This window comes from Buteo buteo, chromosome 2 (assembly GCF_964188355.1).
Source record: "Buteo buteo chromosome 2, bButBut1.hap1.1, whole genome shotgun sequence".
Taxonomy (NCBI): Eukaryota; Metazoa; Chordata; class Aves; order Accipitriformes; family Accipitridae; genus Buteo; species Buteo buteo.
Window position 1 is genome coordinate 57,053,261 of NC_134172.1, and position 14,825 is coordinate 57,068,085.

The 14,825-nt window shown below is 40.5% G+C and overlaps 1 protein-coding gene across 6 annotated transcripts in view; it reads right to left on the minus strand.

Moving 5' to 3' along the window:
• Positions 1-14,825, minus strand: part of MYRIP (myosin VIIA and Rab interacting protein) — a 247,759-nt gene that overhangs the window by 18,209 nt on the left and 214,725 nt on the right. For 5 of the 6 annotated variants that reach the window (XM_075055747.1, XM_075055728.1, XM_075055738.1 and 2 more), the window contains one exon: positions 9,090-9,329. In XM_075055747.1, the coding sequence (XP_074911848.1) occupies positions 9,090-9,329 (240 nt within the window). Of the gene's footprint in view, positions 1-82; positions 146-9,089; positions 9,330-14,825 lie in introns of all 6 variants that reach the window. The other variant, XM_075055774.1, reaches the window with a different exon arrangement.

Below are 14,825 nucleotides of genomic sequence, written 5' to 3' on the forward strand. Positions count from 1 at the left end.
CAGAAACCCTCAATATCACTTTATAGCATCTCTTACTACGTAAGAGATGTAAGAAGACACAGACAAAACAAAGCATTCTCACCTGCTGCAATACAGTGGATAAAAACTGCAGCTTTAAATGAAGATCAAAAGCCTTTTGTTTTTCCTAGATAGTGGGAAAGCAGTTAAATAAAAAGGCAGAAAAGTTATATTAACAGCTACAGAGGTTAACATTTATATACATTCAGAGTCACAGAGAACTTTAGGATGAACAGCAAGGATAAAGAAACTAGCAAATATAAAATACTATAAAATTTAGATTTTACATTTATTGCTAAAATATTTAAAACAAAGCAATGCCTAATTAATTTTTGTTTGTGGGATTTAGAATAACAGATCTCATTAAGACAGATATTGCAAATGACACATAATTTTTTATAAAATGAAAGATGGGAAATACTGATTTTCACCATCACAAAATGAAGCAGCACTAGCAATAGAAAAAGAGTTTTGCAGCAGTGTTAAGAAGAAGAAAAGCCAGCTATCTTCAATTTTTGGGTCTACACAATTGCAATTTGGACACTGGATGTGTTTCTAGTTACAAAAGGGTCTGCACCTCACTTATGCCACAGTCAGATGCTCACATCGGAAACCCCTGGGCTGAGTTAAGTCAGATATCTTGTGCCAATCTCTTCCTACTGTTTGCTGCAGTCCCTCTCGTGGACTTCACTGGCCCAAAATGAACAGCTAAACCCATTCATACTACCGCTCTCCAGTGTCAAGTCAGTAGGCTTACCTTAATCCCCCTAATTTACTTAGGTCTATTTAAACTAAACTGACTGGTTTTGCCTTGAAGTAATGCCACAACCACAGTTACCCTGTGGGCTGTGCTGGGACAGAAGTACCATCCGGCTGAGGAGCAGCATTTTCTTGAAACTCTTCCAGCTAGATCTGAAAGAGCTCATCTTTCACTGCCAAGTCTCTGGGCTGCTTACAAAAGAAGACAAGAAAATAGTAAAGTTTTTATTACAGTCTCTTCCCCACCATTTTGTTACAGCAGCTCACACTAATCTTCACTGATATTCTGTAACTGTATCTGTAAAATGGCTTTTACGTTTTCTTCCTAGGTAAATAAATCTTTGGTGGTCAGACAGCTGAAGGAGATTCCCATTGCATGCATGCTGGACAGAGCTGGCTTGGGCATGCATTCACCTAAGTATCAAACCTGAGACTTGCTTACAAAGACACTGCATTCCCCACGTGAAGCCAGCTGAAGTCTCACCTATTCTGCACTTCCCCAGGTAGATTCAACAGGGCTTTGATCCAGTTACTTAAACACAGGCAGACAAGGTGCAACTTGAAACAGCTTGAAGTATCTGAGGATTTTCAAACAACGCTGTCAGATATGACAGGGACCTAGGAGATGCGTCTTTCCTCTGGACTAGCAGCTTAAGGCCCTGTGGGATACCCTAGGGCATCTCAGATGGACTGTCTATATCCATACTTACACAGCTGTATTGAGCCCAGAAAGTGTCAGAGTTGGAGGAACACAAACATCACTGCCCACTTCTGAAAACTTTTTAAAAACAAATGTTTATGGTCTGGAAGCAACTATTTTGCTTGAAACCAAAGACTCAGATTTTGACCCAACGAACTTAGGATCAACTTAATTTTCCACACTAAAGACCAATAACTAGTAGTAAACACATGGGAGAAATCTCTTGAATAGGATTTTTGGCCAGCAAAATACTTAGTCCTCAGTTTAAAACTGAACATATACTTGACTGCTTTGTTGAATTGAGAACTTAAAACTTTGGATCCATTAGCCCAATGTGAAGATTAAAGTCTCATACCACTTTTAGAAGAAAAAGCCACTGTTTCACCTTCCATAACCAAAATCTTTTTTCTCTGCTGTCATTCAAAATCCTGTGTGTAGATTATCTGCAGTTCATAAACTTTAAAGATCACTTTTTACAATGCTGCCTACATTCAGTTTTCAATCCTGGACTTTGGAAGACTGCCCAGATAATTCACATCATAATAAAAGCTGTGATCCACCAAAACACAAGAATTATTCCAAGCATCTTGCACACAAAAATGTGAAACAACAGAGACACAAATACCTTCTGAGTTGTTAACCCAGGAAGATGTCATTGTATTATACCATCCAGCTTTATTGGCATAGTCATAGCAAAGTAGTAAAGTTACTATACTTACGCTATTACATTTTCTTGCTTAAGTGTGCCATGTGGTTCTGTCTCCTTTAGGAACTTTTACTCAGTCATTTCTAAAGTTTTCAGGCATATGAAGCTGGATGGCAGTTTCCTATTAACCTCTGCCCAGACCAACACACCAACCAAAATACCCAGGAGTTCAGGGAGTTGCAAGATAACGATCACAAAAACTATTACATCATCTTCTGTGAGGATGGTGCATGCTCCAGTGCAAAGATTGACAAAAGCCCAGTGACCAGGAGACACAGGCTCTCTCTTGGTCTTATAGCACTGCTGTTATAACATTGCAGCCATCCCTACCGTGATGCTTTAACAAGTCTGTGATACACAGGAGGGATTCACTGCCATGTGCATGTCCAGTGCCATTCTCCAGCTCCATCAAGGCCGTGAGCATATTTCTCTCCAGTGACCAAGTCCCATGAGCCCTCCCTCGCCTGACCTCCCTTACTGAGCCCTGGCCACCCTCTCCAAGGCCATCCGCAGGCATTGCCACCAGCACACACCACACCAGGGAGCTCGCTGTCTCTTCTGCTGCGGTAACATGCACAGCTACTGGCTATTCCTCTCGCTAAAGAGAGACGTCAGCCAGATTTTCTAAGGAGTGTCAATCTCATTATACCAGTAGTCAAAAAGTGCTAATTTACCTGGTGAAAAATCTAAGATATACTCTCTCAAAACAAAGAATATAGGCCTCTGGCACAAATACACATGAAGATGATGCTTGTAGTACATACTCTTCTCAAAATAAAGCTTTACAAAACCTAAGATGAATAAAATGTTTCCAGAGAATGAAGGCATAAATGCTTTACGGCAAGAATATTTATGCTGTTATTCATACTGTCAAGAAACTTGGGAGGTTTCACTTAGGGAACAGGATCCCACTGTGCTGCTTAACAAACTTACTTACAGGTTGTCATTCAGAAAAGAGCTATTGTGTGCCTAGTCATGTACGAGTGTCGAAACCAGCAGGATTTAAAGAAAGTTACTAAGCCTTGGTTGTAAGATTCTCTGAGCAGAAGTAAATGCATAAAGGGATTAAAAGAAATTTCTCGAGCACAGAGCACATTGCATCAAGGTAATGCAAAGGGGAGAGAAACTCAACGTTACTACTGAAGTTTAACTCACTTGCTCATTTGCATATCTTAAGGAAGGAGGAGTAAAAAATAGGAGGAGACAAAAAGAGAAACACAAGTAAGGTTTTATCAACTGTTTCAGTTTTTATGTTATGTGGGCAATTTGCAAAAAAGGCAGGGGCTATTCTGTTTTTTAAACAGTATCTCTATAGTTTCTGATCAAGTGGTCACAGTGATAACTGCAATCAAAATGCAGTCTGCATTAGGCACTGCTAAAATTGCCTTCTAGAATGTAGTTCTGGGGTATACCATGAAACATAGGCACAACCTTCATGAAAGCATTAAAAGAGAAAGAGAGAGGATAGAGGAGAGCAAGAACTAAATATACATCCCATTTATCATGCCTGCCACTCTCAGGATCAGTGTCATTAAGATACTTCCAAGGGGATTTACATTTTGCTTTTTTCTTTAGGTATTTGGTTAGGGTTTGGGAGGGTGAAGCAAAAAAACCCCAAACCAACCAACAACAAAACAAAAACAAAAAAAAAGAGCAAGGCAGAACAAATGTGCAAATCGCTGTGCTAGTACAAGATGCTCACAAACACAACAGTTGCACAATCTGATTTTTGGTTTGTTCACACCTGAGATCTAGAGGGGCTGAAGGCTAACTCTACCGTGAGCATAGAGGACTCCATGGACTTTCATTGCACAACTGAGACAAGCAGGCTTTTCAGGGGTCTGCATACCCCTGAAACACCATAAGCTACTTCTGTAGCTTATAAGCACAAAATGTTATCTATAAAAACAAGTCTGCTGCAGGATTATGTTTGTTGTAGAGAGCTGTGAATCTCCACAAGACAGTTTAGGCAATCACAAACTTCGAAATATTGAAAATGATTGTGTGAAGGTCTAAGCAGATTTAAGTCTAAGGCATAAAATTAAACTGTGTTAATTAATACCCACCTAAATCCTCAAGTATCCCACATGAACTAAATAATTAACTCAAAGGTCAGCATTTTCAAACTTGTATCTTAAAGGCAAACATACAACTCAAAAGTTCAATTTGAAGTGAGAACTGAGAACCTGTAAATACCCAGCTTCAGCTAACTCCCCACTCAGGATGTGCCAATTCTTCCCATTGCTTCAGATCTTAACATACTAAATACCCTTTTTAAAGCATCAGCTCCACATGTCATTATATGAGATTCCCAGCTTCCATTAAAAACAGAAGTCCGGACTTTTAAAGGTGCAGTCATGTGAAAGCCAGACTTTCATGAACACCAGGTACTTAATTTCCAATGATTCAATAAACAATATGTGTTTTTTTAAATCTTCTTCTATGGTCAGGTGTACTGTAACTAGAATTTCCCTGTGATTTAAGGTTGCTAATGTGTTCCAGAATAAACTTGTGAGACTAGAAGACTAAAGGCTAACAAAAACAAGCAGCAAGGCTAAAATATGAGCAAGATGGCTAAAATACAGTGTTTAATTTGTGTTCAGGAGCTCAAAGCAGATTGTAGGCACGTGAGCTCTCACTTTAATGGCCCAGAATTAGTGCTTCTGTATACCTAATTTGAAACTCGATGCCCAAGTCAGAAGTCTGGGTCTCTGGCCGAGAATGTTGAGGGCCAATCTGAAAGATCTGTAATTCCCTACATAGGCATTCTCCAAAAATCAAGCTTCTTAAAGAGAGCATATTGGGACATCCAGCTTTTAAGGCATTGTCCTGGTTTCAGCTGGGATAGAGTTAACTGTCTTCCTAGTGGCTGGTACAGTGCTATGTTTTGAGTTCAGTATGTGAAGAATGTTGATAACACTGATGTTTTCAGTTGTTGCTCAGTAGTGTTTAGACTATAGTCAAGGATTTTTCAGCTTCTCATGCCCAGCCAGCGAGAAAGCTGGAGGGGCACAAGAAGTTGGCACAGGACACAGCCAGGGCACCTGACCCAAACTGGCCAACAGTGTATTCCATACCATGTGACATCCCATCTAGTTTAGGAACTGGGAAGGGGGGGCAGGGAATTGCCACTCGGGGGACTGGCTGGGTGTCGGTCGGCGGGTGGTGGGCAATTGCCCTGCGCATCATTTGTACATTCCAATCCTTTTATTACTACTGTTGTCATTTTATTAGTGTTATCATTATCATTATTAGTTTCTTCTTTTCTGTTCTATTAAACCGTTCTTATCTCAACCCACGAGTTTTACTTCTTCTCCCGATTTTCTCCCCCATCCCACTGGATGGGGGGGAGTGAGTGAGCGGCTGCGTGGTGCTTAGTTGCTGGCTGGGGTTACATCACGACAGGCATCTAAAATTACTGGTTCCCTGAAAACATGTTCTCTATGTTTGTCTCCATTGAGACCTGCCATCTACTCATCTTAAAGTTGTTGCATGTTTTATGAGTTTAGCTATGTTTTTGTATTTTAGGTTACCATAGCCACAACTGGTATTATACACTGTCATCTTCAGTATTTCATTGTAAGATGTTGGTCAGCCACCCTTCCAAAGAGAAGGCACGTGTCAGAAGAATTTAAATGACCTTTAAGGACAACCGTCAAGAATAAGAATGAAGGCAGCCTGCTTGTTTCTCTACAGCTGGGACAAGTTCTGCTATAAATTCTGTTGAAGTCATGACCATGAATAGTAGTGGGATATTTTGGTTTCTTTATTATAGACAGAAAGAATATATACTGCGACCATGAATGGCTAAGACTTTTTTCTCACCCAAAACCAGTAAAGAATTAGGAACTCCAAGCATTCCCTTTTTGATGAACATGGTATGCCTCTTATTTTTTTAAACTTAAGGAAATTTTACTGAGGAAAAAATATTAATCTTTGCTTTAGTTTAAATAACTGACATACACATTTTAAAGAAATAATAAAATTAGAGGAAGAAAAAACAACTAATATTACTTTGTAAATGCATGCAGATTAGTAAGTACACCACAAAACATACATTCGCCATTTTCTGTGCTCAGTTCACCATACAGGAGCATTTCAGAAAGTCCTATTCACAGCTTTTAATTCTAGACTTTAATTGCATCATGTTATACCCTAGCTAGCCTATATGTCCTGTTGAATAACCTGATATTGATGGTTTGTCTTTGTAAACCAAAGACAAGCTAAACTGAATGCTGCTAACAAGCACTGGTGATAAAGTTTTTATTTGATTTCCTTAGACAGGTTGTGTGTACATCATGGAGGTGTTTGCATACATGATGATGAAGGTACTTACACTGCTGTGTAGTCCATGGCTAAATATCTCAGAATCAGAGTCACAGAATACTTAAGTTTGGAAAGCACCTCTGGAGATTGCCTAGTCCAACCCTTCTGCTCAAAGCAGAGTCAACTAGATCAGGTTGTCCAGGGCTGTGTCCAGCCAAATTTTGATTATCTCCAAGGACATAGACTCTACAATCTCTCTGGGAATCCTATTCCAGCATCTGACCACCCTCACAGTGAAAAAGCTTTTTATGTTTAGATGGCATTTCTTGTATTTCCGTTTGTGTCCACTGCTTCTTGTCCTGTCGCTGGGCACAGGTTAGAAAAGTCTGATTCCCACTTCTTTATTTCCCACCTCAACACTGTCCCCCCGCCCCCCAGGTATTTATACATATTGAAGAGATCCTCCCTGAGCCTTCTCTTCTCTAGGCTAGACAATTCCAGCTCTCTCACCCTCTCCTCATATGATAGATGCCCCAATCTTTTAATAATCTCTATGGCCCTTCACTGGACTCACTTCAGCACGTCCATGTGTCCCTTGTACTGGGGAGCCCAGAACAGGACACAGCACTCCAGAAGTGGCCTCACCAGCATTGAATAGAGGGGAATAATCGCCTCCCTCTGTCTGCTGGATGCTGGTGACCTTCTTTTCTGTAAGTGTGCATTGCTGGCTAATGTTCAACTTGGTGTTTACCAGGTCCTTTTCTGCCAAGCTGTCTTCACAGCCAGATGGCCTCCAGCCTCTATGAGTGCATGGGATAATTGCTTCCCAGGTGCAGGACTTTGCATTTCCCTTCGTTGAACTTAATGAGGTTCTGTTGGCCCATTTCTCCAGCCTGTCAAGATCCTCTGAATAACAACAGAACCATCTCATGTATCAACTGCTTCTTCAAATTCCAGGTACACTCTGTCTCACTGTCTCTGTCAAAAGTGAAGATGTTAAACAGTACTGGTCCCAGTACTGACCACTGGGTACATCACTAGTGACTGGCCTCCAGCTGGATTTCGAGCCTCTGATCGCAACCCTTTCGGCCCAGCAATTCAGGCAAATTTCAGTCCACCTCACTGCCTACTGATCCAGTCCTTACTTGCCCAGTTTGTCTGTGAGGATGTTATGTGAGACAGTGTTGAAAGCCTCGTTAAAGTCAAAATAAACAGTATTCAGTCCTCTGAATGCCTCAGATTACCATGATCTTTCAAAGATGAATGACAGTGGCCTCACAATGACATAGGCCTGTTCCCTCAGCTCTTGTAAGCGTGTCCCCATCAGTTGCCATGCAGGTCTGTATGTCCCGTTTGTTGAAATATTTGCTAACCCAATCGTCCTCTACCAAGGGTAAGTCTCCACTGCTCCAGACTTTCCCAAAGGTCTCAGGGGTCTGGCATTCCTGAGAGAAAATCTTACTCGTAAACTGAGGTGAAAACAATGTCGTGTAACTTAGCTTTTTCCATGTTCTGTGTCACCAGGTCACTGCAGTAGTGAGCCCCTTTCCCTCATCTGCCTTTTGCTGCTGATATACCTCTAGAAGCCTTTCTTATTTCCCTTCGTGTCCCTCGCCAGATTCAGCTCCAGGTGGGCATTGCGTTTGGTGACACCATTCCTGCACACTTGGACAGCGTCTCTATTGTCCACCTGGGTCACTCGATCCTGCTTTCACCTTCCAGCGTATTAGTTCTTTATGCAATTTGAACAGAACACCTTTCAAATGATGAAGAACAGATTTCCTTTAGAAAGCTGTCCACACCCCCTGTCAAAGCTGAGCTGCTGTGCAGCCAAGACCTTAAGAGGTGAGTCAAGACACACAGCAGGCAAGAACAAGCCTAAGTGGATCTAAGGGATAAGATTGCTTGACTGGCAAGGGGCAGTGCTGGGCTTCTACAGCACCAAATTCAAGCACACCACATGATCTGAAGAGAAATTCAGAGGCAGAAAGGGAAGAGAGCAGGTGGTAAGTCCTGTGGAGTGACACTGAAATCGGGTCTCTCATTGTAAGGGTGAAATGGTGCAAACGGAGGATCTCATACATTATTAGAACTGACACTGGATTTCAGTTTCACTAGAATATGTTTCTACTCACAGAGGCCTATTAGCTGACAGAATAACAGGGTTGGAAATCTTTAAAGAACCACAAAATATTCCAACAGAGAGGAAGAAGAACAATCTTTGACATCAGAATGAACTACATGATACTAAAAAGAGAGGAGTGAATAAAAGGATGGAAAAAACCACTTAAACCAGATGGTTAGCAAGGAAAAAAAAAGGAAAACTGGATATATTTTTAAATAAAAACATGTAAGCTGATTCTCAGTCAGTATAAACTGACATAATTCCATCAATATCAGTCATTTAACAGGTTATTACACAAGCTAAGTTCGCTGCTTTGAACTGATGCTGTAGGCTCACAGGGAGGAACACACACCTTAACTGAAGTTTTAACTGCACAAGGGTTGCAGGCTCAGACCCAGTGTAAAGGACCTCAGGGTTTTTTTAAGCAACTATGTTTAATTTTCTAACCACAAGTTTCTCCTTCTGGATTCTAACTTTTACAGTACTGTCCCCACTCCTCTACAACGATCACTTACCTTCTTTAGCTCTTCCTGAATACTTCTGCCATTTTCCTCTGAGGATAAACTCTCCTTCTGGTTCTCAGGTTCTGTTCTAGGTTCTGACTCTTGTTCTTCACCAGAAGATGTTTCCTTGTCACTCATTTTAGCAGCAAGCTGAAATAACCTGGATTTAAGCTCCTCCTCCATAAGGTCGGGCTTGATATTATGACGCTGATCCTCACTGCTTATATCTGTTTCTGATAACTCATCAAAATCCTACAAAGAAATTAGAAGAACGATACAATTAGTGTATAGGCACAGAAAGAAAAACAAACAGCTTCCTAGAAAAGTATAAGTATGATCACTCTGCAGGGAAGCTAGAAAGAAGGCACACTAAGTGTGCTGATAAAAAAATACCATGCCTTTACAGAGGAATGCCAGTAAACCCACACTTGTTGGATTATATTTATCATTCCTGCTTACTTTTATATTATGTAAAACGGAACTATCAAAATCACTATGTATCCGTGTGCAACTAATAAAATATGCCTAAATGGCATTTCCCATTCCCAGCACTGCACTGCCATCACTCTCAGGCATGGTGCAGATAAAGAAAGTGTGGGAATGAAATAACTTGTGACCTGGCAGTTGTGTCCAGCTTTTAGTTGAAAGCTGCACTCGAGTTCCCTGACTGCTTGGTCTTGAGCATTATCTGTGTTTTTCTTAAAGACTACTGGAAACAAGTTTTGAAAAACCTCTCTTTTATTACATGATGGTGCTTAAGATTTTCAGCTTTCCCAGTAATTATTTACATAGGTGGATCCTCTACAGTGATGATTATTTTCCAAGAGCCAACCTCCTTGGAACAAGTTCAATCTTTAGGAGCACCTTCTTTTCTCACTCTTGGATCCTTAAAGGTGGGAAGTACTCAGAGGCTCAGTTAAGTACAGTGGGTGTTACAGACTAAACAACAAGACCCTCACTTTGGAAGCTGAACAGAAGAAAAGCAAAATCTTTTAGCAACTCTGTTTAGCGGGGTGTCTGCCCAACATTTACTGATGTGGAAAGGGGGATATTTTTGTCAGCCCTTGCAGGAAATCTGAAAATATCTCATGGTTGTTCCAAAAACTAACATCCAGATACATACCAATTAATTTTCTGGATCTGTGCTATCTGATTAGGACCCAATTTCCCCTGATGTCCACTACAGTCCATGGAGAGAGACAGGCATCTCCCAGAGCAACCTGCTCCACCTAGAGCATTAACTGCCTTCTGGAAATGTTCTTCTCTCCCTGCTGACTGCTAAGAGAAAGTTTTGAATCATTAGACACTTCGTTTAGTGCTTCAGTCAAGTCCATAAAGTAAGGTGGAATTAGGTGGTATTAGAAGTGATGAATTCTTTGAAACGGAGCATAATCATGACAAAACCACCCAGAAGGAGGCTATGAAGAACGCAGCCTGGGACCAGAAGTGGTAGGCACATCTCAGCGGGTCTAAGAGGATGATTTGGAGCAATTCTCAGATGGGAAATTATTCTTATTTGCCTTACAGTCTCCTACGGTGACAGCACCAGACACTGCTGGAGAGGCTAAAAGCTGTGTCCTCTCTACCATTCATTTGGAAATACATAAACAGATTTGCTTCGCACAGCTACTCTCTGCAGCCACAGCAGCAGATTTATGGATGGACCAATTACTTCCTGTTCTCATAGGAAACGTTAACTCTGATAGCTCCCTCACAAACCCTACCTGCCAAACTGTTCTTAATGGATTGACACATCGTGTTCGTAATGTCAGTACTCATCTCTCATACAGTAAACCATGCAGTAGTGTCTAGCACTTTCACAGCTTTCTGGACAATTTTTGTCTGCAGTTATCTGTGAATCAGTTACTCAACTAAATTATTGCGTTATAGCTCACCTTCAAGATGTAGAAGGCCCTTTTAGAAAATCAGGATTTGAAAGAACATGACTAGCTACAATAGAAGGGGAACGATGGGCTCATGTTGAAATATATTCTTTTCCAAAACAATCAGTTTCTGCAGAATAAAAAGCCTTTTCTGCCAAATGAACTTTGAAGCTGTTCTGAATAAGATCAAGAACAAGATTTCAGATCAGTGTGTTTCCACTTTAGTTTTAGAATATGTTATGGTATGCTTTTATATACATATAGAAGACTGGTGTCATTTCATGTTTTTAATTAGAAATCTGTATTTATCATAATGGTCCTTCCTCAAATTGTAAGAAGAGATATTTTTTCAGATGTATCTTGCATGTCATATAACAACTTGTTACAACCCTCAGCCAACAATCTGCTAATGAAAAATACTCACATATCGCTAAGCTACTACAAAAAAATCTGAAAGTTGTTGCTGAATCAATCAGTTCATGAATTTGTACCCAGGGGAGAAACAATCATAATTTACGGGATTTACAGGATAGAAAGCATGGCTAAACTGTGCACTTGTATTTTAGGAGAACACAGTTTAGTGGAGATATGTCTCATTACACTTGAGCTATTTACAGTTAGGTGTCTAGTCTAAGCTAATTACTAGAATCAGTTACCTCCATTTATTTAATAGGTATCTCCAAAAACCTACTCTCCTCTACCAAAACATGTGGTTTAGAATTACAAGACTTGCTCGTGAGCTCTGACAGCTCTGCACTGGGGGAGTGGGCTTCCTCTAGCAGTGTGTAGGCAGGAAGAGTACAGTTTACTTAGGAGCTGAGTCTGGAAGGAAGAGAAGAAAATCCCATTCTATGCAGACATTTGAGCAGATCAAGCTTGTGAAGACAAAAGTTTGCTATTCTCATTTAAATGAGCTGACAAATACGTGTATAACATCTAGTGGAGGAGTGAGGGAGGCTGGCAGTCCAGAGGGGCAGGTTTGCCCACATTTCCACCTTACTGCTGTACTGCGAAGTACTGACAGACTTCATCATGCACGGAGACATGCATGATTCCTCTGGGGGCTTCTTACATAGACCTGTTTAGCTTTAACTGCTTAGCAGCTATATCGGAGTAGCAATACCCATATACACCCCTGGAAGGCACCACCAGTTAATTTAAAGAATCCATATTGACAACAGCAGAATCACAACTCCTCTTGATCCTGAAAAAATACCAGCCTTCCTAGGATCACACATGGCAGCACCTTTTAGGTTGATCTCTACTGCCTCTGTCCAAAGCTCAGTGAAATCCTGTAGAGCCCTGCAGCTGACTTGCCACGTATTTTGGAGGAAGGCATGGCAGGACAATATTGCTAAGTTGCCCAGCTTCAGCAGGACAGAAGACTGAGGATGTAGTTTTATGAAACAAGGGGAGCTAATGTAACAACCTAGTGCTGTTGAAAGAGAGTCATCCGGCACCTTCCTGACCTTTGTTTGGTTGTAATGAGTTGTGTAGGCTTGGCAAAGGGGTCCAAGTGTGTGCTAGAGCTGACAAGGGAGAGATATTGCACCATGCTGGAGGCAGGCGGAGGGAAGGCAGGAAGGCAGACAGGAAGGAGGCATTCCTTTTTTGGCAGCAGCAAGCTGCAATTCTTACCTTAGCTGCACGTCTCACTGTTACCGAACCATTCCCAATTCTAGCTCTTGCTTTAACAAATATAAAAGAATTTTCTGAACTCATTGGCTGGGAAACTTAAAGAGCTTTTTGCTACATTTGCCAGCACAGGAGAAAGTCATGAGCTGCCTTGGCATAGCTAGGGTTTTATTCCACATTAGCTAAATTTGTGTTATGAGTACACATTGTTTCTTGGGGGAGGACTCACCCTGAGGGTATTGATTTTATTACAGCTGGATTTAGGTATGCCTATTATCCACCCTTCTGCTTTCCAACTTCCTTACAGTGAGCAGGTGGAGTATTTACATTTGCAAGAGCTGTTAGTTCCTGCTTACATGCAGAGATAATGATATCCTATAAAGCTACACCTTGTGGTTTCTGTTACTGGTAGGCTTCTTGGCTTGTCTGTTGAGCTTTTCAGATGGTGGCAGTGAACTATTTGTGAGGAGATGATAACTCTTTCACGGATTAACAAATTAAAAAAATGTATTAGAAGCCAGGACAGCAATAAAAAATAATAAATACATTGAAAGGTACTATTATTATTTATTTAATAGATGCTATCTTAAACTTCATTGCTCTTTACTGATCAGACTTTGGCTCTATCTTTTAAGTTTAACGAAATCTTTGTGTTCATGTAAATAATTGTGTAAATTCCCATTTGCATCTATCAGCAATGTATAATAGTAACATCTGCAAACAAGAACAACAACTGCTTTACCGGAAAACAGAGCTTCAGTGAGGGCCTGGCAGACTAATACAGCCACAAACCCAGTCTCACTAAAAGAAAATAAAGTGTTTCTATGCAAGCGTAAGTCCTTTAGCAGACAATGAACTAGGAAATATACCTCTCCTCATACACATTCTCCAAAAATCCTTGCATGCAAATGGCTGATAACTCAATGTAATCCTAGCAAACCAAAAAAATACCCCCAAATAAAGCAACTGAGCAAGCAAAGTAATGGCTTGGAGGCTCCAGAACAAATCCATGTTATACTATAAACTCTTGAGAGAAAGCTCCATTCCTATAGGAAACCAAAAATCGGAAACTACAATTTGGAGGAGAAGACATAAATTTTGAGGTTTGCAGACAGTTTCTCAGCAAGAGTGGGTGTAATTTCAGGGCAGCTCTTTTCAATAAATATATCCCAAGCGCCATCCCGTGGGGACCGGCAGTCTGACAGTGCTCACCTTACCTGGCTGCAGGGCAGTAGGGCTGTAATTAACAGGTGGGGTCTCCTGATCAATGAAGGAAACTCCTAATGAGGGCACTTCCTTCACTTGAAGCAATTAAGCCACTCCACTTTCCATCAGAAATGTAAGAATTGCAGCTACACTAAGCAACATCTCCTCTCAAAAAGATAATGAAAGCCAATATGTCAATATTATTATTACTACCAATATCAATTATTAATAATGAAAGCAGACAGAGATTGGTGGTTTGAGCGGCAATTTCTTGTAAAAAGTTACAATTTGACAGTTCCCACAGGAGTATAAGTCTTCTGTGGTACATAAGCAATCAGGTTATCAGAAATTTCTTACAGTTGGACCTTGGTTTTATCAGGACAGTTTTCATGTTTTGCTTCATGTACTTACTTCATGACTGTGTTTACAGCATCTCTACAGGCAATCCAGTAAAGCAGGTTGTTCTTTTACCTATCATTAAGTGGCAAAACCCCTTCCCCAAATACAGTATATCCCGATATCCGTTCTCAGGTTTCCCTTTTTAAGTCGCTCCAGACTTTATACAATGAATAGTCTCTCACTCTCAAAGTCAGCATTCCAGTGTTGACTTTAAAATACATTTAAAAAAAAAATAAATGCCACAGCATTATCCTAATCTAGGTACTGAATCTTGATTTTAAACAATCCTAATTTTAAATAGAAATTCAGTTGTGAGTTATGAAATGACCACAGTTGTTCCAGAATGTAACTGCTTACAATTCTCTAGACTTGGAGCAGGGAGAGAGGAAAGGGCCCATTTTCATTTCACTGTGAGTCTTGGAGAGCAGCAAACAAGAAAGCAACCTTCACTATTTGAAAATTAGAAAAGGAAAGCCAACTTATAGACTTCTAAACTGAAATCCTGTTCTACAACGCTAATGAAAACATAATGGTTAAGAAATTATCATCTTATTATTACAATGTAGTAAAATAAAGTTGTTATTGCAATGCAGTATAGTATGGGAAAAGTACATTTCTTCCCTGC